The sequence below is a fragment of the Anopheles coluzzii genome, chromosome 2 (assembly GCF_943734685.1).
Source record: "Anopheles coluzzii chromosome 2, AcolN3, whole genome shotgun sequence".
NCBI classification, from domain to species: domain Eukaryota; kingdom Metazoa; phylum Arthropoda; class Insecta; order Diptera; family Culicidae; genus Anopheles; species Anopheles coluzzii.
Window position 1 is genome coordinate 39,956,160 of NC_064670.1, and position 27,639 is coordinate 39,983,798.

A 27,639-nucleotide genomic window follows, 5' to 3' on the forward strand; every position below is an offset into this window, starting at 1 on the left:
ATCTGGAACTAGAAAAAAGTGTGCATTTCTAACAATCTTGATGGAAGAAACAAAACAACCAGTTCATTCTTGATTCAAAACTTAAGCATCGTAGGTCTCAATATGAAATTTAACGGTTGTTTCAATGGTCGATTAGAATACGCACGAAGTTTCTCCCTTATTTCATTTCCTAGCCAGTGCCAGATAGCGTACGCCTGCGACGTATGCTACACATATTGGTTCGAGTGCGTTCAGCCTAAATTTATCAGTACAGCTTTTATCAATCTCCGTTCTGGAAAATAAAAAACACAGAAAAAGATGCATCCACCCTTTTTTTTAAATCGCACCCCTTGTGCTGCGATCTGCCCATGTGCCGGGCAACGGACACGCCATGCAAAACCGTCACCATCGGGGGCCGTTTCACCATGACTCACAACGGACAGTTGGGAATGTAAACAATTCCCGCCGCGTGCGTTTGTCGCAGTTGGCCGTTCTCAAAAGAGCGCGTGAGCGCGTCGAGAGCGTAAAAGGTGACGTAAGCAATCACGCCATCCACTTTTGGCCGCTGATTGGTCGAAACCGAAGCTGAGCAGCCTGCTCTCGGTATTGCTTCACCGTAAACGCCGCCACAGCTGCCTGCGGAGCACGGTGTCGGTTGCGGGAACAACAGGGATGGCTGCCGACGGAGTAACAAAGATGGAAGCACAGCGCTGGGAGCGTATCCGGACACGTGTGTTTGCTCCGATGGTTGCTGCATCACTCTCTTTTGTAGTTGTACAAAAAAAGAAACGAATCGAACACGTTCAGGCACGGCTTTGGAGCACTTGAAGCAAACAACAACAAGAAACATCGACAATTGTCTCACAGGAATTTCCGCTGTAATTGAATGGTGCCATCTCGAAGAATTTTACACAAGAAAACGCTCAAAACAATACACCTTGCTGACGAATCCGATTGTAGAACGCATAACCCGCAGTGCTGCTAACGGTTGAATGGCACGGGTTTGAACCATCCCTCCCACTCTTCGTAGAATTATACGTTCAGTTCAAAGTATTTTAACACGCTCTCCCCGACAGACAAAGAGAACGAAATTTTCAGGCGAGGGGTAGGTAGAAACACGCGGTGGGGGTCCGGCCCAAGCACGGATCCGAAGTCCGTTGTTTTGGGCTGAGAATTAAAAATGGCGGATGGAGCGCTACCACGGAGAGAATGCGCTCTCTTGCTTGCCTTTAAAATACACGAGGCGCTCTCGCTGTAAAGAACGCTCGCTCGCGCTGTTTCATCGTATTTTCCTCATACCCCTTCCTTCCCGTTTCTTTCGGCTTGCGCAGCGCTGAACTGGTACCCCCTCCCACTTGATTCCAGCGAATTGCGCTGCGCTGGACTGACACCCCCTCCCGCTCGTTTCTTTCGTAGCGCGCTGTGCGCTTCCCTTCATTCGGACTTGGTGCACCCGAATCAAAACAAAAACTTGAACACATCAAACTTGGTTTATATTTTATCACTTTTATTGCAAATAAAGGGGCATTTTCACACATAGCTTCACACAATCTTGCCACAAAATCACACACATTATTTATATAAAAAAAATCGCCGTATTTAAAATAGTCGCCTAACTGCATGGATACCGTTGTTGATGTTCAATACAGCAAACAAATATTAAAATGAAGCAACGCAAATCACACATTTAGGATAAATGATAACAAATAAGCGCAGCTTCATTTCAATGTGCACAACACTTCAACACTTAGCGAAACTTCGATCGCCCGGGACTTAGGCTAACACGCGCGCAGCCTTTCACGGTGAACGCTTGAGCTGAACTGATGATTTCGTGTGGTGGCAAGAAGGGGAGCGCACAGAGGAACACTCGCTGCACTAGTGCGAGCGAGACACCGATACCCGCATGCCGCTGCGAGAAAACCAAACTGAGCGCGCAGGCTGAAAGTGAACGCACACATTCACACATGTGTAATTGTGTGAGTGCAAAAACTGTGTAGAAACCAAAACACGCTCGCGCCTCCGAGCAATTCCGCGAATTTCCAACCGTCTCCCCATGCTTCTACATGCCCCTCGCCTGAAAGTCATACACTTTTTCATTCTCATTGCTAGTAGGGTCGGTTTCGCTCCGAGTGTGTGTGTGTGTGTGAGAGAGAGAGAACGAGCGAGAGATCTAAATTTCGAGTGCGCTCTCGCTCTCTTCTCTCTCGCTCTCTGGCATCCCGATCCCGGCAGAGCAGCGCAGCGTCGAGCGGTTGAACCGTGGCCCCTATTGTTTTTTCGCCACCGCATTGCATCGCATCTATTCGTCCGCAAGGGACGCAACAATTGCCCCGATAAAACGGATTACGAACGTACGCTTGTTGGTGTTTATCGTTACTGCTGCTGGTACGTGGCGTGCGTGTGTGTGTACGTACGTGTAGTGTGTGAGAGTGCGCGTGTTTTGTGTGTACCCGAGATCATCACTTTTGCTCCCGAAAACAAGAAAAGAAAGGTTGGTTATCCAATATATCTGTGTGTTTCTGTTGTGTGTATGTGTGTGTGTGTGTGTTGTGTCCGTAAGATTATTTTCCATGTGCTTTTCGAAGCGCTCTCGGTGCTGTGTGTGATTGACAGCCAGCACAGAAGCACTGGCTCCTTGGTGGGAAGCGTTTCGGGAACGTCGTCGTCGTCGTCGTCTGTCTCTCTGTGCGTAGTGCAAAATCAATTTCTGTGACACGCTCAGGAAGCCCCCGTTTGTCGATACCCTTTTTCGTCGACTGTGTAAGTGGCGTGAAGTTTTTTGCAAAATTAATATTATTGTGTGTACCTTGAAGAAACAAGAAAAAAACGTGACGCGTGTGTACATTTGTGTGTGTGTTTCTAGTGTAGAGAAGGTGGAAGAGAAGCGAGGGGAACGCAGGCATTAAGCCGAGAATCGCATTCTTTCGACGGGTGAAAGAAGAAAGTAGCCTTTTTAAGCAAGACACTCGTGTGGTGCGTCGTCGTCGTGGCTTGCTGCGATTACGGTTTCCCCCGATCGGCCACCATCATCGTCATCGGCATAGTTTGGTGTATCGGAGAAACGTCATCACCACACGTCGTCATAGCAAGCAGGCCGGGCAGACCCATTCCCGTGCTGGTGGTGGTAGATACGCAACGGGCGCAAGGTATTGTGCGGGGACGGCCTCGCACACAGGGGAAAAGGGTGGATTTGGTGATTCGCCTTTTCCATCCAATTAACGCAAGTTCGCGCTGGGTGTGGTACGCAAACCGACGAGGCAACGGTTTCTTGAAGGTTTTTTGGATAAAAATAAACACCGCCCCAGCCGCCGCCGCCATCCCACAACAATACACGGTGTGTGTGTGTGTGTGACGTGTGCCGATCGATCGCCAAGGCTGCGTGGCGCTTCTTTGCATAACCTCAAAAGAGGAAGAATTTTTCCACTGTCAAAGTAGCGGCGCACCCGGAAAATGTGAACCGATTCACCAGCCCCCCTCCCCCTCTCCGTTCCGCCGTTCTGTTGTCCCTGGGTTGTGTGCTGGGTAGAGCAAGTTTCTAAGTAGGCAGAACTGTCTGTCGGCACTGTGTGCTATGTGTGTGTGTGTGAGTGTTCACAAATTTCTTTTCTTCTTCGTCGTTCTACTTTGGTCGGTGCTTCAAAAAATAGAAGAATGTCTAGGAAGAGGCGAGAGAACGGCTAATAGTGGCAAACGTGTAAATCGTTTGGTAGGCTGCGACTACAGCACAGTTACAAGTAGCATTCGGTGTTGTGATCGTCGACTTTGTTAAAGGTGCATGAAAGGTGCAAACAAACTAGCACCGCATCCGGTGACTACAACTGTGCATGTGGTTGTGTGTGCGTGTGCTTCCGTCTGCCTGCTATGTCGGAGCACTGGGTGGCCACTGGCCACGCACCGGTTTTTGTAGGCCGTCGTCTTCCGATGGACGTTGGACCCATCTTTCTCCCGAGCCAGGGGGGGGGGGTTTGCTCTCTCGCGCCCACATTCACCGCGAAGCAGCGAAGAAAGTAACGCCACATGGTTGAACGCGCAACAGCAAAAGATGTGTCTGTGTGTGTATGTGTATGTGTTACACAGAAACTCCTTTTATTTTCGCAAACGCGTGTTTTCTTGCAGGCTCTGGCCTCAATATTGTACTTTCTTTCTGCCGCTGCTGCTGCACGTCTTTCTGCAATTGTGCAAAGGCCACCTATACCGGCACAGGTCACACCCGCACACACACATACACATAGCAGTGTTTGGCCACCTTGGGAGGCAAAGCGAAAAAAAAAACACACCACATTGCCGGTAGTACGTAGTCCGCGCGCGCGAATATATTAGGGGGGGTTGGAGAGGGGTGGATGTGTAGCCCCGGGGAAGAGGGAGGCTCGAGGACGGAATATCGTACGATGCCGTGTGACGTTACGGCGCAGGACCGGGCCGCGCGCGGAAACAAAAACATCACACCACACCGCTTCTCTCTCTCTCTCTCTCTCTCTCTCTCTCTCTTTCTCTCTCTTTCTCTCTCTCCCAAACGCCCTTTGGGTACCTTTGCTTCGATGTGTGTCCCTGACACCGCTTCTGCATGTGTTTCTGTTTGTGCATACATATGTGTGTGTGTGTGTTATGTGGGAATGTGTGTTGTTTTTTTTGCTAGTGGGTGGGGTGCAGGACCTACTTTAACCGAAATGTTTGTGTGTGTGTGTGTTTGGTACCGAACAACAACAAAACACATCTTCCTCTTGATTAGGCAGGAGAGAAGGGGAGGGTAAGGGGGGACGTGTACCTGGCAATGCAATTTTGACAGCTTCATGTGCGGTGTGTGTGTCCCACATTCGGTGCATTTGTTTGGGGCTCGGGAAAGAGAGAGGTAGTATTGAAGAGGGCATTCAATGCGTGAAGTGGAAAACATATGAATTCCCGTAAAACAAGTAAAAAAAAGACTGCAGTCCGGAACTCCAGCACAGGCATGAACACAGGAATTGCCCGGAATATGGCTGTCCGCGGCATACAAACTGGCCTACACGAAGTAGCGAACCCGGTGGCGGCGTCCGGCAAAAGCGCCCGTCCGTTCACTGGTGGAACCGCTAGCCTACCCCAGTATAACCGGCTGGACTGGGTGGGTTAGTTTGGCGAGACGCGACCTCATTTTTAACCCACTTTGCTACATTGCGGTTCTCTTTTTTCTCTCTCTCTTTGTAGGCATATCAGCACGAGACCTCGGATTTTTTGTTGTATCCATCATGGAAATCGTTTAAAATCCGCTCGAGAATGGCCACCAACGGGGTACTGTCACTTACCCTAGCCGTGCTTTATCTATACTGATGGCAACGTTTGGTCCTACCAGTCGAACGCAAACCGGAAGAAATGCTTCCATGTTCCTACCATTTGGCAATTATAATGCAAATGTTTTGTATTATGCAAATGGCGCGTTCAATAGGGAGATCGCTAACGAAAATTGATGAAAAGCATACCAATTTGCCTATTTCATTAAATCGTGCATTGGGTGCTAGCAAGGCGTAATGAAATTACTCCCTTGTACTTGCAAGTTTCACTCGCGAACAAAGTCTTTCAACAGAAGAATCCATCGACCTTGAGCTATTGTGGGGTCCGGTTTATGAGCAGTTGTCCATCCTGTCCGGTAATCGCAAGGTTTGCCTTTATGCACACCGAATTTACGATCCAGCCGACTCGATTCGTGACATAAAAATATCGATTGAAATCTGTGAAGCGCTCTATCCGTTTGGAAAACTTCGGTTTTGTCTCCTTTTTAAAACAAAAATAATGGTCATCAATTGATGGGTAGGAGTTTTAGTCTATAGAGAGATACATGCTACTAGAAACCTCCTTAAAATGAAAAGCACAACAAGAAACAGTTGTATAGTGTGCAAGTTAAGCTAAATAAGCTCTTATTTGTGTTAGTTTGTTATTTATACCCTTTAATATTTATCTTCAACGCAAACACCTTGGCCCCTGGAACGGTCTGGAACGCGACTCGTCCGTCATGCCGCAGCGCAGCGTGTCTTCGTCGCCTCCAGGTTTGCGTGTGCTGCCTGTTCTCCACTGTACTGTGCTTCGATCGCCGGTCGCCATGCCATTTTTAGCGTTTTAAGCAACATTACGCGGCTTGGTCTACCGAACCCGAGTCCAACGCAACGGAGAACGTTCCACAAGCCTTTCAGGAGAGGGAAGGGAGGATTTTTAGCTTGTTATTTGTAGCGTTGTTTTGCCAATTCATGTTTACCTTAACGGTGGAAGAAGCTTCATTCGAATTCTTCGATGAACGGGAAAGCAACACAGCTGCTGCTTTGCTAAGCTAGGTGGATTTGATTTGCTGTATCCTATTATAATCTTTCCGAAGTGAATTTTACTACATAAATGAATATTGTTCTTGAAAAGTTTTATTTCAAGCGCGTGGCCTTCTCGACAACGCTGTGTTGGCCGAGTCGAATCGTCTCCATTCTAGCAGGATCCAAACATCATTCTTTGGAGCAGTAGGATCTCTCCACCACAAGAAGAAGAAGCTTGTCGTGAACGGGAGCCATTAAAACCAGTTTTTCACTTTCCGTTGTTTTGAATTCTTTCCGTTTCGTGTTGCCATTTTCCACAGCCCTGCCCTGGTACAACCGAAAGGTCCGTGCGAGTGGTTATGGATGGAACCGAGAGCCGTTGTGGTAGTAAGCAAGAGTGGTACAACGATGGCTGGTGGCCGTGTAGGGACATCGAAGGACTTAATTTATTATTTGCTTCACCTTAGTTTCCGTCCACCGCGGGAGGAGGTCGGATGGTGTGGGATGAGTCTCTGTGCGGCTCCCCTTTTTGTGCCGCAAAACAATTCTCGCCAAAGAAATGGGAGGGAGACATTGAAGAAGATGATGCGTTAATGCAAAAAAGTGCACCATTCCAGGTCGTGTCTGCAAAACCGATGGGCAAACATGGCAAATGGCATGGCATGACTGGCGTTGGCTTGGCTTGCGTTGCCCTTAGTTTGAGGAACACCAAACACAGAGGGTAATGTTTCTATCGAAACGGAAGGGGTTTGCCGTCTGGAATGGACATATGGACGCCTTGTGTGGTGTAGCAATGGGGGGAAGCAAGCAGGAACGCTTAGTCTTGTAGATATGAGTATGGAAGAGCACATGCAAGCAGAAAGACGACTGCTTTTTGCACCATACGGATGTGCATAATTTTGTTTCCTTTCCTGCAGGAGGAGAGGTATTTCTTTCGGCGTGTTCTTTACCTTCAACTTCTGCAACAGTGCGTTGTGTGCTTTGTGGAAGCAATACGCAAGCCTCTGCTGCACGGTCGCGCTATGCCACTCCACTGCACATACGCGCATGCTGCTCCAGAGTAGTTTTCTTTCCCGCTCGTGCGTAACGTTGACTTTCTCTTGGTAAAAAATCGTACACCGTATAGGAATATTGTATTTGCTCGAATTTATTTCCCCCACCATCGTTTATTGGTGGTGTTTTACTGCTTTACCTGCCACTCTTAAGTGAAGGTAATTAAAAGATGGAACGAACGTGTAGGATATACTTGCGTAAGAGAGTTTTATTAGAATAGGTTTTGTTGTGCCTGAAAGGAAAATTTATTTTTTAAATGTAAAATGTTTATGTTTTGCTGAGGTTTTGATGATATGTGATGTCACAAGCTGCTACTCTAACCAGCGAAGGGGGGAAAGATGTGATTCTTTACATTGCCATTTGAGCATAGAGCTATCTAAGGTGCTAATTGGTCCGACCTTTTCCAGCAGAGTGTATCTAATCGACAATTGGCTTCGCGCTACAGACAGTGAGTTGCTTGGGTGTATGTGTGTGTGATATAATTTGTTCTAATTTCAGCCTTTTCCAAGCTTCTTGTCTACGCTGCCAGCGTGTGTTGTTATCATTAGCCTTATGGGCTTAGGTTTTGATGTGACATGCGTAAACACGTGGCTTGCATTGCTACACATACGGCGCGGTACATAATGCACTGGTTTCTGTCTCCATTAATGGCGACAATTCTGCTCCCCCCTGACCACCTCCCCCCCCTGGATGTGCGGTGATGGTTATCGAGCTTAAAGTAGCCTTTTCGCAATCAGCCGGGGACAGGTATGTGAGGACCACTCGGACTGGACTGGCCTGCCATGTGTGTGGTGTCGTGGCTTAGGCAGTGGTTAGGGAGAGAGAGAGAGAGTGCCCATTTTAATCTTGTTTGGTCAACGGCTGTCTCTTTTTCCATTCCTTCTCGTCCTTCAACCAATTCAACCTTGGTGCGGTACAAAGTTGCGAAACGATGGACACATTTTCCCTGTTTCAGCATGATAGCGTGGTCGTGTCTGGTCTGGGGTATGTTGTTCTGGCTTTTTTAATGGCTCTCAAAATGATGTGCTCGAGGAGCTTGAGAGTGTGCGGCTGCCTACACGCATGTATCATGTTCTCTGCACAAACGAGCATAAATAATCTACCTTTTTTTTGTTTTAGTTTTTAGACAAACCCTTCCACGTGACAGACACACGGTCCGGTGCGGGAAATTGAAAACGGAAATAGTTTTGTCGAAGACGATTTGGACGATCGTTTGTGGACACGCATGCTCACCGGTGGTACGACCGCATACTCGCGCCCCGCCCGTCCGATCTTGTTCGCGCTCTGCCTTTGAGCTGTCTGCGATGATGCAACTGCGTTTGTGTTCTAAAATTAAAATATCAAATTGAACCCATGAGACGAATTTCTTCTCTGCTTGCGATGGGACCCCGAGGTAGAAGAGAGGCGGTAACAGCCACAGGGGATAAGTTAATCACATTCTGAATGATATGGAAAACACGAGCTCTCTCTCTGTGCCAGACGAATAAGATTGTAGGATTGTTCTTTACGGTGGATGTAGACGCAGTGGTATGCGTGGTGCATCGATGTACTACGAATGTATGTGCGTTTGATTGGTGCAACGGCTAAGCTGCCGGCCGGTTCCATGCGTTTATGTAGACAAATCTGTCGCCCTTTTCGTGCAAATCAATACAGCCGAAGGATTGCGTTATTGCGTAATGTAGCGCGTACGAGCAAAAGAGGACATGGAGCTAATGTTGGTAACTTCATACGCGATGGTGTGCATGCGTATCACGCGTACCTGTACAGTGAGGGACAAAATAGTGAGGGCCAATCAAGGGTTTATGCAAAAGTTTATATTATTTAACATGTAATAAGGCTGTCGAGATTTGCTTCTTGTTAATCATTAGGTAATCCTACATAGGTGTTAAAAGTTTTAGCTTACCAGTAACTAGTCATAGCGTGGTGCTACTCACTGTACGCGCCAAAATACGACACACAAGACAGTTTGCGTACGCGACTCTGCTCGTTTGATCGTAGCAGCAACAGCAGCAGCAGCAGTCAGTCAGTCGTACGATGAGTCCAAAGATCGTTTGGCACGTACGCAAACGCATAAGCGACGACGTACAAGCACCTCAGCACATAAAAAAGGCCCGACTGTGGCCGTGTAGCTCTTCTCCCCGACCCGAACTCTCGCAGTGCACTCGCGTGTCTTGTCCCCTTTGTGGTGCCCCCTTCACTATCGTTTGCGCTCCTTGCGCTTATCTATACGCGCGGCGGTGGCGAGATTTTTCTTCTACTGCATCCAAAACCGTCCATTGCGCTCGTACCCATTTTCACTTAAACCCCACCTCCCATCGGTTCGTGGGGTGGGACAAAGTGTGGATGGACAGCGGATGTGTATGAGGGTTAACGCCGGGACTGATGTAACCGCGCTGCTCGCGTTGATCTGCTGCCTGTGTACCAGGCGAGACGAATGACCTCGCGACAAGACACTGTGGTTGATCCTCGTTGCTCGCGTACTGCTGCAGCCTCCTCCTTCTCTTCGTTGCTGCAGCCCGCTCTCCTCCTCGTTCGTTCGTCGTGTGTTGGGGGAGACTCATTAGTGCGGCGATAGTTCGCTGTTAGGTACAGCTCCACCACCCCGTGCGATCGCGTAATCTGGTGCAAGATTTTCCTCCCCGTGGGCCATGCGGACGGACATTGCCCGGGGGCGAGTGAGCGATATGAGCGGCAGCGATGGAAAGTGAAAGTTGGAGAGAAGAAAATTTCGAAGAAACGTTTTTCCTGTTTTCTTTTTAGTCAGCTGCTGCATTCGGCCGATACGACGATGACGATACATGTGATGAGTGCCGATTTTCTCTTCTTTTCATCAAACGATTTCTTCGGTAAAAAGCATCACATGCAACACGTTATAAAGCGATATCGGATTATATGGTTTTGTTTCTTGAACCAAACAAACATATTAAATAAGTTGAAACATTAACTTTTTTTCGGCAAATATTTTCACCTTGAAAAAGGGACATTTCTCTCTCGAAGTGTGGTGGTTTTGTTGCAAAACATCATTGTGCAGTACATGTCACTGCAGTAGGAAACCACCGACCAGCAGACTCATCTGCGTAACAATTACTCAAGCAATTAATGACTGGTGGCTGGCTGCCGGTGGGGACGGCAATTTGTGATTTAATTAAGCGCGTAGAGAAAGTTGCGACCGTCTCTTACATGGATGAGAAGAAAATTCATATCCACTTGATTATAGACTGATACAAATTTCGTTTAAAAGGTTAGATAGTATAGTACTTAAAAAAAGTCAATTTAATGTTTTCTGTAAGTTTATTTATTTATTTAAGAGTTAAGAGATAAGTGTATAAGAGAAAAGGGAAGATTTTTAAATTTATTTTTATTTTATTAATGTTTGATTGTACTTTTATTGGATTTTTATGTTTATTTTGGGATATGAATACATCGACTGCGACTCGTAGTACGTAAAATATGTATATAAAAAGACAATCTTTAATAAAATAATGTTTCGACCTCGGAAATTCGCTCTCGCTTATCAAATACTGTTGTTCCATTCGAGTTATGGTGGGTGAATGAACTTTTTGTTAGCAATACGAAATGTACCGTTTCCATCCTCCAACAGACGACGCGATGCGTTGATACGGCGCCGTATATGTGGGTCTCTGCATGATGGATTATGATGCTGTGCGATCCGCTAATCGCCGTCCTTCGGCGTTCGATTTCGAGATCGTTCGCTGGTTTGCTAATTCTGCGGTGTCCGCGTGTGAGTCGCCCGCTGTGCGATCACATGAGGAGGAAGATTTGCATGAGAAAAAAAAGGCGCATATTATACATAGGAAGTAGAGATTCCGGTTTGTTGCATCATCAGCGCGAATAACAAAAAAGAGAGCCATCTCTTCCTTCATGTTGCTTATTCTTCCTTGTGTGTTAATAGTCGGGTGTGTGCGTGTGCTTTTAAGCCAGCGATATCTGAACCACTTTACACTTCTTGAGCGTTAAGCGGACGATGGCTTCGCGTGTGTATTGTGCTAAACAAAGCGCAATTGGACAAAGACGACAAACCAATTGTGGTGTGATGTGTGAGATATGCCGCAAAACACGGTCCAGAGTCCAATCCCGGAGGGCCCTCGATCAGCTGACGGCAATAGACAGCAGGAGCAACATCAACAGTTGAGGCAGATCAGACACATCGAGATGGTGCCCTCGCTCACGGGGCGTTTGGAGGGCCAATTGAATGTGTCTCAATCGCGTGCTATTGACAAAAGCAAAACCCCGCCGGACACCAACCCGAGCACCAAACATTGTGGCCGGCTCAAGTTTCAAGTTCAAGTTCATCCGGAGGCTACGGAGACTGCCCTTCTTCTTCAAACGAAACAGTGATGGTTGCGCGTGGTCAAACGCTTTTGTCAATTAATTTAGCTGTAGAGTGAGACTCTGAGGTCTAGGTTGGTTCTCTCGCTCGCTGAATGAATGATTGAGTATTATTCCCCCGGTCTGACCCCGATGGGTTGGAATCCGGAATATTCCGGACAGTGGAAAGACATTCCATCTTAGCAGAAGGTTCGTTTTTCACTATTAATAAGGTAATTCCTTTACATCGTTTCTTAGGTGATATGATGTTAGGGCAATTCTTTAGTTTAGTATTAGAATTATTGAATTCAAAAGGACACTTCCTGTGTCTGTTTCCTGGTATCATTGAAACTTTAAATTAAATCGTTCCATTGCAGAGAACCTTAATTGCAACTTCCCGTTTTGCCATGAAGTGATCCGCACTAAAATTATACACAACAGATTAAGGGGCTGTTGTAATTGCGGATCTATATTGTGTGTCGCCACCCTCCAACCTTATTGCTGCAAGCAGGAAGTAGTTGTGTTTGAACTCGATCTGCCTCCGCTTAGTAAACATACTTCACCAAGGATCCGATAGGAGCTAGGACTACGATCGAACGAATGACCTGGCTGTGGGCAGATATGATTAGATCACCATCGAATGTGAATGTCGCCCGGCCACACACACGGATGCGCCATGTAACGCCGAACCTCCCCCTCTCGGAGGCGCTAATCTTATTTACCTTCTGGTGCAGCCCGTTATCGCCCTTTGTACGCGATGCATTTAGCCCTTTTTGCCCTATGGCGTCGTCCGCTTTAATTGGTGTTTAATCGCCCGCCGGGTTGAAGTTTGAACCGAACCGATTTGTACCACACTATCATCGTGCACGTACGGAATTAGATCGGGCGCCAGCTAGCGTCGCCCGCCGAGCGTTACAAGCGGCCAGAGGCCAATGGGTCGATTTAGGGTTGTGTTTACTATTAGAAAGGGAAGGAGGAGGATTCGTTCATTAACACATAGCACGATCGATCGATCGATCGATTGAATCGATGGCAGTTAATCGAACACTACATGTGTGTACCTTGTACATTGCCCTGCAGCAAAGGGGTGTTGTAAAGGGTCTACGTGAGGTGAGCTTCTATCACGTCGGACATCAGACGTAGGACAGGGGTCAATTAGATTGTTACAGCGTGTCATTTAGCAGAATGTATCGGAAGGAGGATCTAGTATCTTGTTTCAATTATTAATTTCTCTATCAACATTATTGAACAAGAGAGAAAAAAGGACACCACATGGTTGTTGTTTGCATTATGGGAAAATATCCTTACCGTCAGCAATTTCCTTCCCCTCCGCGGTTGGAATTTAATCACTATGAAATGTGCGTGTGCGTGTGTATGTAACACTACGACCTAGTTACTGTGTAGCCCTTTTCTACCTAATTTAACAACTTACAAGGATTTTCCAAGGTGTGTGTGTGTGTGTGTGTGTGTTTTTTTTGTGTACAAGAGTCGCCAACGAAACTCAATCATCGCCGCTTTCTTCGCGCCTTTCTACTCTGCCACAAAGAATATGGGCGTTTATCATACTGTGAGTTACTGCCGAGCCAGCAACAGACATTATTGCCCGCAAGTATAGCTGGTGTAACAAACACTGTATGGTAAGGCTTAGTCATTAATTATGAAGCCTTCTCCGCGTCATCCTTGCGGTCGGTGTCGTTGTCGTATCCTCGCTATCCTTGTAGTGTCGTTGTAACGCTACTAACCTATTAATTTCCGTAAATGGGTTAAAGTGGAAAGCGTTTTCGCTTCGTAGGACAGCCTTCGTTAATTTAGCATTGCTTAGTTTGGTACAAAATTACTGGCGATGTGTGAGCGGTGGAAAAACGATCGGCTTAGCTAAGCATAATTACATTGTTTTTAGTTAGCGTATTTGCTGGTGGTATTTAAATGTGAACAAAACGATCGTTGGTCAATATTGCTTACGTAGCAATCCGATCTGCAGAGCGTCTTTGTTTGTGTGTGTGTGTGTATGGGGGGAGAGTTTTGCATTGAAATCGAGCAGTGTATCCCTTCAACAAAGAACGTGTCTCTTAAGAAAACGGCATGATTCATTAGGAACGGATGGTGTGACTAACCTTAGCTGGATTCCCTTGCATTGTGTGCCTGAGCGTTAGAGCTAATGTTGGGCCAATAGTATGACAAAGTTTACTTGAATGCGGCTCCCGTTTCTTCCCATTCTTCTGTAGCTTTTGTAACAATGTGGGGTGAATGTTTTTGCCATCGTTTTGTTTAAGTTAGCCGTTTGCAAGAGCATGCGTGATTCATTTTTGTTATTCAGAATGAAAGACTAAGCCAGGCCTTTTCCAAACCAATCGTACAGTGATTGATAAATTCAAAACAAGCACAAATACAGGATTCCCCACGATTTGTTGGTCGTATCCCATAGATTTTTGGTTCGTTCCTATAATTTATTGGTATCCTCCGATTGGATATCAATACAATTGAACCAACAAATTCTGGGAAAGGCCTAAAAATCCGTCTAAACCCATCAAAATATGGGAAGCAACCAAAAAATGATGGGAACCAATCAATAAATCGTGAGAAACCCTGTAAGATGGCAGTCTAAAATCTTTCATTTAGCTTATTCCTGAATCTTCGACGCCAGAAACCTCGTGACATGGTGCGCACGTGTTGTATTATTGCTGTCCGGTTTATACTCGTTTTGCAAATCACGGCCGTGAAAATCGTATCTCAAATTACTTTATTTACTTAAATCAGAAACAATAATTACATTTACATCTACCCCGATAACACGCATCGATAAGGGTTGTTCTCTTTCTCTCCTCCCCCCTTCATAATCTGATCAAGCCACAGACACAAAGCGGCGAGAAACCCATCCTCTAGTGTGCTGGACGGCGTGGATCGTGCTCTCGGCCATGAGCGTCTCTGGTCACGCACACATCACCCACTTCTCCTGCACGGATGGTCCCGTTCGCCCGTTTTCCACACTTCTCCGCGTTCCTATGATGTTGTACACTCGTGCACAGTGTGTCGGTTCCGTCCAACCACCCCGTCCAGGTCCAGATTGCACTTTGTACCTGTGCCACGTGATGCTAGTTGGCCGGTGGCTGCTATCCAACCCGGTCATTATGATAAATTATCTCACACAACCACAACTACCGCGCTCGCTCCGTGAGAGTGGGGGGGGGGGGGATAGTATTCCCCGCGTACATGTGTGTGTGTTTGGCTTCCACATAGCGCCGCTTGTAATTGCCCCAGAGCTGTAGCGCACAGTGTGTGTAGCACAGTACGAGGGCGCAAAAATCAACGCGATTTTCTTGCCCTCTTCCCAACGTGTGCAACGTGCATCTTCACTGGTAAAGTATCACTGGCACCGGCAATGCTGTGATTCGTGATTGCAATCGCTTGCTGCTGCCGCTGGTTTTCTTTAGCCCCCGATCGCAACGGGAAAGAACAATTTGTGCTCATTTAGAACAATTGAATTAGTGATAAGAGTGTAAGCGCAGGGGACACGAACTTACAGGGTTTGCCAGGGGTTCTCATAGTTGTGGGACACTTCATTGACTCTATCTTATCCTTATTGCATTCTCATTAGACAGGCTTATTGCAAAGCCTTATTCCTTATTCCTGTAGGATCCTAATAGGATTTGTCCAACAAGGGTGCTATAGAGTCCATTTCCCTTGGCATAATGTTGTTTTCCCGTAAGTACGAGTCAATAAAGTGTCCCACAACTATGAGAACTCCTGGAAAACCCTGTATATCCTCCTGGGGTGGAAGAGGAGGAAACTGGTATCACTTCCATCACTGATAAGTCTCTCATGATTTGGAAGTCCAAAGATTAGATGTATGTGTTGTGCCAGAGGTCGGTCGGTCGGTCGGTTGCACTTAAGTAGATGGCCTGCCGCTCAGATTGTAGTCATTATCACACGGTGTACAATCAGATAGAATTGTCGCAAAGGAAATTGAATGCAATTGACCTAGAAAACAATGCATAGGGCGTGTATGCTGCTGTATGTGCATAAATTGTAAACCAGTGTTGACGATAACGATCACGAATAAGCATAATTCATTTGATGTGACACAGTTTACTCGTAGCTCTATCGTAATGTCAGCTGATGTTGTTTTCAAACTGATTTCCCCAAAATCCAAAATTTGCATCTACTCAGCTGTAGTATGCTATTCACCTAATGATAATATAAAGTTTCTAGAAAGGTTGCGATTAGTTTATCTCTAACCGGAGTGCAATTTGCATGTGCGTATGCTGTTACTCCTTCAATCGAAGCCCTGCTAAGAAAAATCCAAGAGAGAGAGAGAGAGAGAGATCCATTCGAGACCGGTTCCGAAATGCTGATGGTCACTTTTGAGGTCAATTTCGACGTCAAGTGTTGCACCCGATCTCGTCGGCAAGAGGTGGAAGAAGGGGTGATAGCATGTCAAACGGGCTTCTAGGGTTAGTAATTTCGCAAAGTAATTAATAAGATTTTGTACGTATCGCTGGCGTCATTCGTTGGCAAGCTGTGATCGCGTACGCTTACCATTTTAGGTCTTCTAAGAACCCCTGGGGCTTTTTGTCGATTAGTGTGTTTTTGAGCGATAACTAAAGCATCAATTATTCGATAGTTTGATGAGAAAAGATCATGTACGATGTACACAAAAAAACGAGCATTTAATTGATGTTTTTGTGTAGTTCTTCATCCTTCACACGCAACACAATTCCACACCCTTCCCGTCGCGTTCAACGTGTTTTGCGTCAATTGTTTCGTAGCTATCGATCGGTGTAACACCTGTGCGTGCGTCTGACTATATTAATTTTTCTGTTTTTTTGTTGTATTTTTTCCCTCACAGAACCCCTTACATCGTGAATAGTGTGCTGTGCTGTGTGCGTCCCTTCTCCAGCAGCATCACTAGAGCAGTGCGGCGCCATTAGAAGACTGATTTTTGTAGCAACAACAACCAGCTGCACCGGAGATCCCCGATCGTGTCGTGTGAGCCGACGTTAGAATCTTATAAGAAATCGCGTCTCCCCCAGCACAATTTCGGGTGTGTTTCACTGTGGGTGTACGTTATCGATCCGCGTGTGTTGTCTGTCTGTCTGTCCTATATCATCAACCGAAGGAGCCATACACAATAGTGTGCTATTGTTGGTGTCATTGTGTGTGTGTGTGTGTGTGGGGGGGATCATTACTGTGATCATCAGCTCATCGAATTTCCCTTGCCGGATCTTCAAACATTATCATCCCATCACAGGAAGCTCAAAACAATTCACCGTCCGTTTCTGTGTGTGTGTGGTGCGTCCCGGTGCGCATTTGTTGCTTGTTGTGTGTTGCAGTGCAGTCATTTGAACAGAAAAATTAGTTGGTCCAGTTGTGTCTGTGAAGAAACTGGTGGTACCATCGAAGTGTAGAGAAGGTGGTAGTTCATTCATTGAAAGTTACAGAAGACGCGCAAGCGTTCGATCAGTAAGTTTGGGAGTTTCGCTAGGAAAGGCAACAAGAACAATTGGCAGCCGAAAAAGCACAATTTCATTCTATATTCACAATCACCGTGTGTTTTGAGGTGTGCATGTAGTGGCCTGGGAACGTTGTGTAGTTGTCTAAAGTCCAAAAAAGGAACACATCTCTTTGTTCGTCAAAATGTTCATCGAAGAAGATATTAAGTAAGTAATCCACAGGACCGTGTGCTTCTCTCTATCTCTCTCTTGTATGTGTAGCTTTTTGCGCCAATTTGTTGCGGACGTTGCGGCAGCCCAGGTGGCCTCAACGTTGAGTTTGGTTGCGCTTTAATGATTTGAATTTTTGTGTATCCTTTCTTAAGATTCAATTCGACTACTTATTATGTTGATTATTTCTTAACCTAATTTATCCTTTCCCCTCTTTTCGCTCCGTCACGGAAATCTAACCAAAAATCGAACGCCGTATTATTCTAACATCGATTTCTTAATTATTTGTTTTCATAACACTTTCCTCGTTATTCTTTTCGTCTCTCTACTTTTAGCAGTAACATGCATGCCAAAATGAGAAAACTGTAAGACCAAACAGTTCTCTAACTCGCCGTTTCTGTTTGTATACAGTACTAATTGTTCCTACGGGCACGGTAGTTAGGCTTTCGTAGCTTTTCTTTTGCATCGTTAATTTTAATTTCGCTTATTGGTGTACTTAGAACTAAGCAGAATATTACGTTTACACAATAACCAGAAAAAACAGAACCAAAAAACAAACGAATGGCACAACACACATGTGCATGTTGCTCGATGGACACCGAACAGTACACTACCAATCGGTGTACAAAATTCGTTCAAAGTGGGAAGTGGTCGCAACGGTTTCGCGTTTATCTGTTACGGTTGTGACGATTCTTATCAACCTCGGTCGTACAGAGAGTTCAGGCTGCGTGCATTCTTATCGTGTTCGAGCCACCGAAAAAGCGATCGATGAACTTGAAGAACAGTTCGGTCCAAAGGTCTTTGGCGGTTTAGATTTTCAATGTTTAGTTTCCTAACCCCGAAACCATTGGAGACACCGAAAGAACGGGTCATGGGAAACTATGGGTGACACATTACGAGATAGTGCGTGTGGTGGCACTATGCTGGGATATCTATTAATCCTATGTTAGGACCGTGAGGATCAGGCTGTGCAAGCAACAAAGCCGGCTGCTGACCCGATAGTCAATAGCCGATAACATGCGGACAGGAAATGCACCTTATGTGTGCACCAATGTGTATGTGTGTTTGATTTCTTTATCGCAACGCGAGCGCGTACTCGACACGCCGCATGTGGTTCGTATTTTTATGATGGTTGGTACTTGTGGCGTGGTGCAAAGTCCACATGGCGAAAGGTAAACGCATGTTGTTAATAGTTCCCTTTGCTTCAGAAAAGAAGATAAAGAGAGGTAGGATTGAAAAGGGGAATGGGACTGGTTCAGTCTTTCGCACGCCCCGGTGACCGATAAGAAATCGAACGAGGAAAGCGAAGAAATAAATGTGTTCGAGCTACATTTCTCGTTCAAAATTAGCTTACAAATGGGATTCTCAGGAGGCTCGTCGTACAAAATAAACTTCCAGAGCTTTCAAAGTACAACATTTCAATGCTTTTCACAAGCCTTTGTCACGAGGCACGTCACAGGGTTCCTGGTGCACCGTCATAGATTGTAATTGGTTGCACGGTTGCAATGGCGAATTAACACAATCTCTGACCCTGGTTACCGTAATCTTAACCGAGACCGAAACCGAAAGCAGACCAGTAAGCTTCACTTTTATGACACCTTCAATCTGCAATTGCAGTCCCAGAAATCTGGCGATATGTGGCGATGGTTGGTGCGGGGAGACGATCACGATAAGCTCTAGCGCAGTGGAGGGTGGAGGGGGAGTTGGGAATTCACTGGAACCCCGGTCCCCTTACATAACGATCGTGTCCCCGTCCTAAGGCTCGTGGCGGAGATTTGCAAATCCCACACATCAATAAACTTTTAATGCGCCCTCTTCACCGTTATCGGGTGGTCGAGTTGGATTATTGTCGGTGGAGATGTGTGGTAATCTTATCGGTGGCTCACAGTCAAAGGTGGCAGAAAGTCCCGGGGATAGTGCATGTGTGAGAGTTTGGTGCAACCTGTTAAGCCATCCAACCACCACCAGCGGATTCCGTTTTGACGCATCTATGCCGTTAGGAGGAGAGGTTACTACGGGGTGTGGGTTGCAGTGCCTGTGCGAATGCATGGTTAGAAGCTGGGAGTAAAACAAAAACAAAAACTCAAACATTGTCCGGTTTGTTCTCTCTCCCATGGAGTTATCTGGCTGACCGGCAGTTGAGCGGACTTTTATCATGATGTGCGTAAACCTGTGCTCGGGATTTACAACCAAGGTTAACCAAAACGCGCCTGTAGGATACTACCCGGGGAAAGAAAGCCCGATACGAGAATGTTGTCGCTTTCGTCGTAGTTGTCGTCGTATTCGCCGTATTCTTCTCGGGGTCGGGTGTTGGTTGGCAAGATAAGATTGGTGTGATAAGTGAGGTTTCCCCCGTGGCATATCCTAACCGGCGGCCGGCACACCACCACCAAGGGTGCGATTCCTTTGCAGGCTTTTTCCTGGTAGTAGTTGTTGCTCCGCTGTTACTACGTCTTTGGTTTTTGTGCGTTTTCTTGAGCCCATGTGCTGTTGCTGCTGTTGCCGGTGGTGGTTACGCCTTTTATGTTTGTGACCGTGCCGGTGCACCGTTCAGTTCGTGCTACTACACGCTACAGTGCGGTGGTTCTTGACATCGATCCGCTTCGGTTTCTCGTGTGCCGGTCCAGTGCTTGCCCTGCCCTGCTGTGTTGTGTTTTGATCGCTGAGAAACGTTGTTACACTTCCCCAGGCTAGCCGACAGGACATCGCGATGACTCACAAACAGAAAGAGTAAGAGTTGTGGTGGACTACAAAAGCTCAGAGAACAACAAAAAAAGATCGATTCTTTAGGGTCAAAGGGAGGGATAGAAGAGTGGGTGTTAGTCGTGGTTTGGAAAGTGGATTGAAGGATAGGGTGGAAAATAAATTAGCAGGAAATGTGGATAGAAGTGGAACTATGGATATAATGAAATCAATCACCTGTTGATCGCAACTGTCGTCATGTGGGCTATTGTGTAAGATATACATTACAAGGACAGATTGGCTAGTCAATACCGGGCAATACAGACGACTGTGCACATTCTTCATCATTCGCAAACCATACATTACTGTTTAATTTTATAAATTTATCGTAAAATATTAACAATGCATGGTAGTAGTTCCTTAGAAGCTTTAGGACCACGTTATTTAAATATTTGCCGTAGTCACTCATACTTCCCTTTGCTGTTAGCATTGCATTGTTAGGATACATTTTACTCTGTTTTACATTATAAACTCACTAATAATATTCTTTTCTATTTATTACCAACGTACCAACCCTCTTCAGCATGGAAAGCGTCTGGGTGCAGTCGGCGATCGGGGCGATCAAGATCATCACGATGGTGTACGACATCATCACGATGCCGATCTATCTGGCCATCCAGCGACCCTGGAAGCGAAGACAGCTCGCCCGCCGGGTGAAGGTAAGCAATCGCATTTAAACTGTTTCACGAATTTATTAACAACTCCTCTTTTTGTCTCCGAGAGCATGTTTCAATTCAATTTCATTTCCTGCTACTGTTTCCACCTCCAACGGCATATTGTTATCGTCAACAGTGCCGAGCACAGATTGTAACGTAGAAAGGATTAGAGTAGCTATCGGAACAACGCAATTTTGGGATTCGCAAAAAAAAAAAAACACGTCATAGGCTCTGTAGCTTTTCCGCGCAGTGCACACTGCCGCCTCAACTGTTGTGTGTAAGCCCTTCGGAGGTATGCTGCATTGAGATTAAGCAGAACTTTGGTCTGTTGTTTTTTTGTTGGTATGTCGGTATGCAAGAGATTGGTTTGACGCATGTGTGCGCTTATCACAATCAGTATTATCTGGATTTTGGTAGCCCAAAAGGTGGGGTCACGCGTGTGCGCGCTCGTGTTAATCATTGTGGAGTTGGGGGAGGATTTTTACACCGCTGCTGCTGCTGCTGCTGGGCGGATGAAACGAAAGCTTATCATAATTTTGCACAGCAGAGTAAAACAGGAGAAAGAACAAGCGAAGAATTGTGTGAAAATGTTACACCGAGAAGAAGGAGGGCCCACACTGTGTTGAGCAACCCCGGTAGCAAATCATCATTTGTTTGTGTGGATACGGATATAACACCACCTAGCTTGGAATGGGAAAGGGAGGGGGGGTCTCGGTGTGCACTAAGGTGCAACAGGTGTGCATGTGCGAACGGTATAGCCATGGTCATGGTAAAACTCGGATGAAGCAAAATTAGCTGCAGTCGAGGGGGTAATGCTTTTTATAAATATCTATATTCATAGGGCAGCTAGCGATAGGAAGGGACCAATTCCTTCGGGGTTAGGTTGTACCTTCTTTTCTGCATTGGTCGATACTTTTTTTTTCTTTCTCCCTGTCGGAAGCCCGTAACCTTGAGATGCCTCGGGGGCTTTCAGGCGTGCAAGTTTGCAGCAGAACGTGCAGAGAGCAGAGAGCATTAATGTACATTACCCTGTACGCGGATGGGATTTACTCGCCCGCGCCGAGGTCGATGATTGATCAGAAGATCTGTACGCGCTAGATAAGGAAAATGGATTGTTTGCTTCCTCGTAGCGGAATGGTTAGATCATGGTTACGAGGCTACCTTTGGCATTACGTAGAATGGTTGGATGCATACAGTGCACTTGTGATGTTAAAATTCAATGTAGGATAATGAATTAATCATCTTTTTCTTCTTCTTCTTTGGCACAACAACCGTTGTCGGTCAAGGCTTGCCTTTGGTACTACTAGTCGGCTTGGCTTTCAGTGACTTACTGATTATCCATAGCAGGATAGTCAGTTCTACGTATGGGGGAACGGTCCATTCGGGTCTTGAACTCATGACGGGCATGTTGTTAAGTAGTGCGAGTTCACGACTATGCCACGAGACCGGCTATGAATTAATTATATCAATGTGTAAACATGCGGTTTCGATCAATTGTTACACTCTTGCTCAAACTAATTGAACCCCCTTTCTTTTCATAAGTTCTATCGACATCGTACTAATATGCTTTACCCTTTTCTCTTACAGGCCAAGATCATCCAGCAGGACAGCAGCTCGATCACGTACCGGTCGGTCGATTCGCCCGGTGAGATGCACGTAAAGATGATGCAGAACAACATCGACACGCTCGAGCGTATGTTCAACTTCGTCACGAAGGTGCACACCACCAAGCGGTGCATCGGTACGCGCCAGATCCTGGGCGAGGAGGACGAGATGCAACCGAACGGACGGATGTTCAAGAAGTTCCGCATGGGCGACTACGTGTGGCGCAACTTCATCGAGACGGAGCACGCGGCCGCCTGCTTCGGTCGCGGTCTGCGCGAGCTGGGCCAGGAGCCGAAGCAAAACATCGTCATCTTTGCCGAAACGCGGGCCGAATGGATGATTGCGGCGCACGGTTGCTTCAAGCAGAACATGCCGGTGGTGACGATCTACGCCACGCTCGGGGATGACGGGGTGGCGCACGGTATCAACGAGACGGAGGTAACGACCGTGATCACGTCCCACGAGCTGCTGCCCAAGTTTAAGAGCGTACTGAACGTGACGCCGAATGTGAAGAAAATCATCTTCATGGAGGACCAGCTGCACCCGACCGATACGACCGGCTTCAAGGAGGGCGTGGAAATCATCCCGTTCAGCAAGGTGATCGAGATTGGCAACACGAGCACGATCCGTAAGTGTTTTGCAGCGCAATGCATAGCAAGCGTTGGTGGTGATGCCAGGTTGGATGTGTGTGTGTGTAGTTTACTCACGAATATTTGCATTGCCTTACAGCTGGATCCCCGCCGGCCGCTGAAGACACCGCCATCATCATGTACACGTCCGGCTCGACCGGTACGCCCAAGGGTGTCCTGCTGTCGCACGCCAACTGTATCGGCACGATGAAGAACTTCTGCGATATCTTCAAAATCTATCCGGACGATGTGCTGATCGGGTTCCTGCCGCTGGCGCACGTGTTTGAGCTGCTGGCCGAGAGTGTGTGCCTGCTCACGGGCGTACCGATCGGCTACTCGACACCGCTCACACTGATCGACTCGAGCAGCAAGGTGATGAAGGGCTGCAAGGGCGATGCGTCAGTGTTACGGCCGACTTGCATGACCTCGGTACCGGTAAGTGTTGTTGGTACGGAGAAACACAGAATCGGCCGCCGTTACTAATCGGTTATAATTTTTTTTCCCCTTCTGACGCCAGCTCATCCTGGATCGAATTTCGAAGGGTATCAACGACAAGGTGAACGCAGAAGCACCGATGAAGAAAGCGTTCTTCAAGTTCGCGTACAACTACAAATCGAAATGGACTGCTCGTGGCTACCAGACACCGCTAATGGACAAGTAAGTAACGATTGCTACGCGCCCCTACTGTGTTGTGAGGTGTATGTCATGTACTAAACATCCGCCTACTGTGATTTTCGTCCTTCAGGATTCTTTTCAAGAAGATCGCAAAGTTGCTCGGAGGCCGCATCCGCAGTGTACTGTCCGGTGGTGCTCCACTTGCACCGGATACGCACGAACAGATTAAGCTATGCCTGTGCGTCGATGTGATCCAGGGTTACGGTCTTACGGAAACTACTGCCGGAGCGGCAGTAATGGACAGTACGTATTTTCTTGTGCTTCGTCTATCACTTTTCTTCATATAAAAGTACGCTAACTAACGGCACATGGGGTGTTTGCTTGCAGAATGGGACATGGAGTATAGCCGAGTCGGGGCACCGTCCTCAAGCAATGACATACGATTGATAAACTGGGAGGAAGGAAACTATCGGGTCACGAATAAGCCCTACCCGCAGGGCGAGATCGTGGTCGGTGGTACAACCGTATCGAAGGGCTACTACAAGCTCCCTGGCAAAACGCAGGAAGACTTCTTCGAGGAGGACGGCCAGCGATGGTTCCGTACCGGTGACGTGGGCGAAATCCATCCCGATGGTGCGCTTAAGATTATCGGTAAGTGCAGCGCGCAGCAGTCGCTTGATGTGCTTAAAAGCTCTTTGTGCGGAATATTAAGAACAATTTAAACGTTACAGATCGTAAGAAGGACTTGGTGAAACTGCAGGCGGGCGAATATGTGTCGCTGGGCAAGGTGGAATCGGAACTTAAAACATGCCCCGTGGTGGAAAACATCTGCGTGTACGGTGACTCCACGAAGCAGTACACCGTGGCGCTGGTTGTGCCGAATCCCAAACATCTGGAGGAGATCGCAGAGCGGCTGGACATTCGCGGGGTCGAGTTTGAGGACCTGTGCGACAACAAGAAGTTGGAAAAGGCCGTACTGCAGGAACTGGCTGACCATGGTCGTAAATGTACGTGTTGTGGGCGATGGTGGTGTGCTTTTGAGTGTGACTTATTATTAAATTACCCTGTTTTCGGTGTTCTCTTCTGCAGGCAAACTGCACCGTAGCGAAATTCCCGCCGCCGTACACCTGTGCAAGGACATCTGGACGCCCGATATGGGGCTGGTGACGGCCGCCTTCAAGCTGAAGCGCAAAGACATCCAGGAACGGTATCAGGCCGAAATTAGCAAGATGTACGCGTCGTAGATTGCGTTGTTGGTGGTACCGGCTATATTAGCACCAACAGTCAAACTACTTCCACAAAACAACACAACAACGCGCGCATGCAGACATACAAACCATACACACAACATACCAAGAGAAAGAAGAAGCGCGATTTGTACGTAAGGCTGTAGAAATTATTCACATAGAACGAACGCAAAGACAGCAAGCTCTAAAAAAGTAGCATTACGCATAAGATCCGTGATCGTCGTCGCACCCGTCACCGGTGCGTGAGCTATCGCGGACGATGGGCGCCAAAATCGCTTCGATCTCTTCGTTCGCTCTCTTACCAACACCTACCCCCTCCGGTCCTGGCTCTCCGTCAGCGCGTTCGCGCTCTTCTCGTGCTCCTTTCGCTCAGAGGCATGGCACTGGAATTACTTTGCGAACTGTTTGAAAAGGACATCACCTCCCAATCCTCCCCACACCCATTATATCCATCCTCGGAACCATGTGGATGGATTGTACCATTGGGTACTAAGTGTAAAGCAACACTACTACTACTACCAAGCTGTGGCGCTGGACGTTCAAGCAAGCAGGGGCGGAGGAACACAAGGAGCAAAGCAACATTTCACACACTACCGATGGAAAGGAATTGCATTCGAGAGGAAAAAAAATGGGGAAAATGCACCCGCGGAGATGCGAAGAGGGAAAGTGAGAGAGAGAGAGAGAGAGAGAGAGAGAGAAAGAGAGTAAGAGAGAGATAAAGCCGACAAGATGAAGTTTTGTTTCATCTTCTTAAGTAATGCTAATGCTAGTGCGGCACCCACCACGTGGCTAGTCGTATTTCTGGTACCTTCGAGTGGAGTAATATTGTTTTTTGTTTGTTTGTTTGATCGTTTTTTTCGTTTCATTATGCATATACATTTTTCTACTCGTCATCGGTTTCTTCCTGTACTTCTTGGTTAGCTATAGTTTATCGTTTTGTATTTTTTAGTACGGTAGAGCACAGCGCAGCGCACGACGGTTGCGCGTTCGTTCACCTCGATATGTGTGAGGTGTGCGTGCGTAGTGTGAGAAAAAAGAAGAAGAAGAAAAAAAGCGCGATTATAAACATTACAATTGAGCGACTCTCGTGTACGGTTTCTTCAGTGTATGTTCCTTCAATGTACATTCGTTTTAAGTCGCGTTCTTGTTCTACCATTTTGCGTTGGTGTGCCGCTGCACTAGATGCCAAGTTCGAATAGTTTGTTATACATTAAGGGACGGTTTGACTTTTCGTTGCAATTTTGTTTTTAAAGTAAGGAAAGAATCCTAAAAGAAATGAAACAAGGCGGGGATGCGATGCTGTGTAGCTGTAGCAGTAGTAGGGAGTAGTAGCATAGTAGCAATGAAATACCATATTTATATGAATTTCGAAAAGGAAGCCCAGATTTGCACGACGATGTGGGTCGGAGGAGGAGCAGGAGCAGGATGAGGTGTGGTGCAAAATGTGGCCCACATTGGGGTGGTGTGGTGTGTGCGGGTGGGGTCCTTTTCGTCTAGCAGGATGAACAAAACACGGAACATGGTTCGGATCAACATTGTTCCGGTTAACTGTTTCAAGGGAGCGGGGTTTGTATAGGCAGGGTAGTTAGGAAAGACTTTAATGAAAACACGCGGAAATTCCAAAAACACACAAGGGCTTGGAATATGTTTCGGAAAAACAAAAAGAAAACATTAGGATGGCTTATCAAAGAAATGCAGAGTGCAGATGTGAACATGTTAGGAAACGGAATCGAAGGGACGGGGATATATGTGGGTCTCTCTTGAATAAAGTAGTAAAATCGAATATACCTTCTTGGTGCGGTTCTTTTCTCTTCTCTACTTTTTCCCCGTACTTTTCTTTGTCTTCTAACTATTTTGCAATGTTGTTTTGCCTTCGCTTGTTATCACATTTGTTAAACAACCACACGTACACGCAATACACCATGCGAAAAATGATGTATAGAAGGACAAGCAGTAATTAGTAATAAATTATAACTGTATTAGAGTAGTTTAGATAAAGGAAACAAAATAAATCGGTGCGATACATAAATAGTTAAACTTTGTCCTAAATGAACGAACGATTAGTTGAAATGAAAGCAAAACAACCCAGCCAGTTGAGTTTACATTTGGAGCATAATTCAACAACCTTATAACCAACCTTATAACCCTTAATGAGAACCTTCCGGACGCTGCAACGGGTACCGTATTAATTTATTGGTGGACAAAACAGCGTAGTAAATTGTTAGCATCTGATTTTAGGGGGATAGTACGATATAAATCGTATGTAAAACTAATTATGGTGTAACCGAACCGTGAATCGTGCGTTGCAGTTAGTCCAGTTAGTAGTAAGCACCACTTCTGCGCAACCGATACTAAATAGATTCAATCTGCAATCCAGTGTATATATGGGAGATAGTCAACGTGCGATGATGATGAACCTGCTCCATTGGCGCAATCCGCAGATAAAATCAGAAATGCGCGGCCCTTGTGTAAAAAACTGTAGCTTACAGACAAAGTTAGAATACATTTTGTGGTTTTTGTTATCTTTTCCACCCATTTAGTGTTGATTTTCACTAGCTGCTACTCTCCCAGCAAGGGCCGCATTTTAACGGTTCCGCTTGTACGAACACGGCTTGTATTTGAAGAGTTAGCTCCACAAGTAAAAACAAATCTTACTTAATGATCATATTGGGAGAGGGAGTTTAGCATAGGTAAAATTATTAAGTCATAATATACATACACACACACGCAGGCATGGGACACTATTATTAATGTATAATGTTCTAATGGGGGTAAAACTTAGGGTTGCGAGGTGGAAGCAAGACCGCAGCATAATATAGATGGATGGTGGGATGTGACACGAACGAAGTGGCGAA

The 27,639-nt window shown here is 46.5% G+C and overlaps 1 protein-coding gene across 5 annotated transcripts; it reads left to right on the forward strand.

The window, feature by feature from the left end:
* The first annotated feature begins 2,253 nt into the window (after positions 1-2,253).
* Positions 2,254-26,567, forward strand: LOC120953788 (fatty acid CoA ligase Acsl3). Of its 5 annotated transcripts, none has more exons than XM_049606414.1 (10): positions 2,254-2,470; positions 16,477-16,671; positions 20,556-20,691; positions 22,276-22,921; positions 23,023-23,357; positions 23,440-23,579; positions 23,668-23,840; positions 23,925-24,188; positions 24,269-24,544; positions 24,627-26,567. In XM_049606414.1, exons 3-10 carry the CDS (start codon positions 20,557-20,559, stop codon positions 24,779-24,781), a joined length of 2,124 nt encoding a protein of 707 aa, XP_049462371.1. In that variant the 5' UTR covers positions 2,254-2,470; positions 16,477-16,671; position 20,556; the 3' UTR covers positions 24,782-26,567. The 5 variants fall into 5 exon arrangements, with proteins under 5 accessions (XP_049462371.1, XP_049462373.1, XP_049462372.1 ...); XM_049606416.1 differs by having other exon boundaries at positions 16,477-16,616; XM_049606415.1 differs by lacking the exon at positions 2,254-2,470 and adding an exon at positions 2,594-2,739.
* The last annotated feature ends 1,072 nt before the right edge of the window (positions 26,568-27,639 follow it).

Excerpts from the sequence above, each read along its gene's own strand:
- LOC120953788 (XM_049606412.1), top strand. The coding sequence starts at position 17,265 with ATGTTCATCGAAGAAGATATTAA. Across the intron at positions 20,692-22,275 it reads AGCTCGCCCGCCGGGTGAAG|GCCAAGATCATCCAGCAGGA; the intron begins GTAAGCAATCGC and ends TTTCTCTTACAG. Across the intron at positions 24,545-24,626 it reads GGCTGACCATGGTCGTAAAT|GCAAACTGCACCGTAGCGAA; the intron begins GTACGTGTTGTG and ends TCTCTTCTGCAG.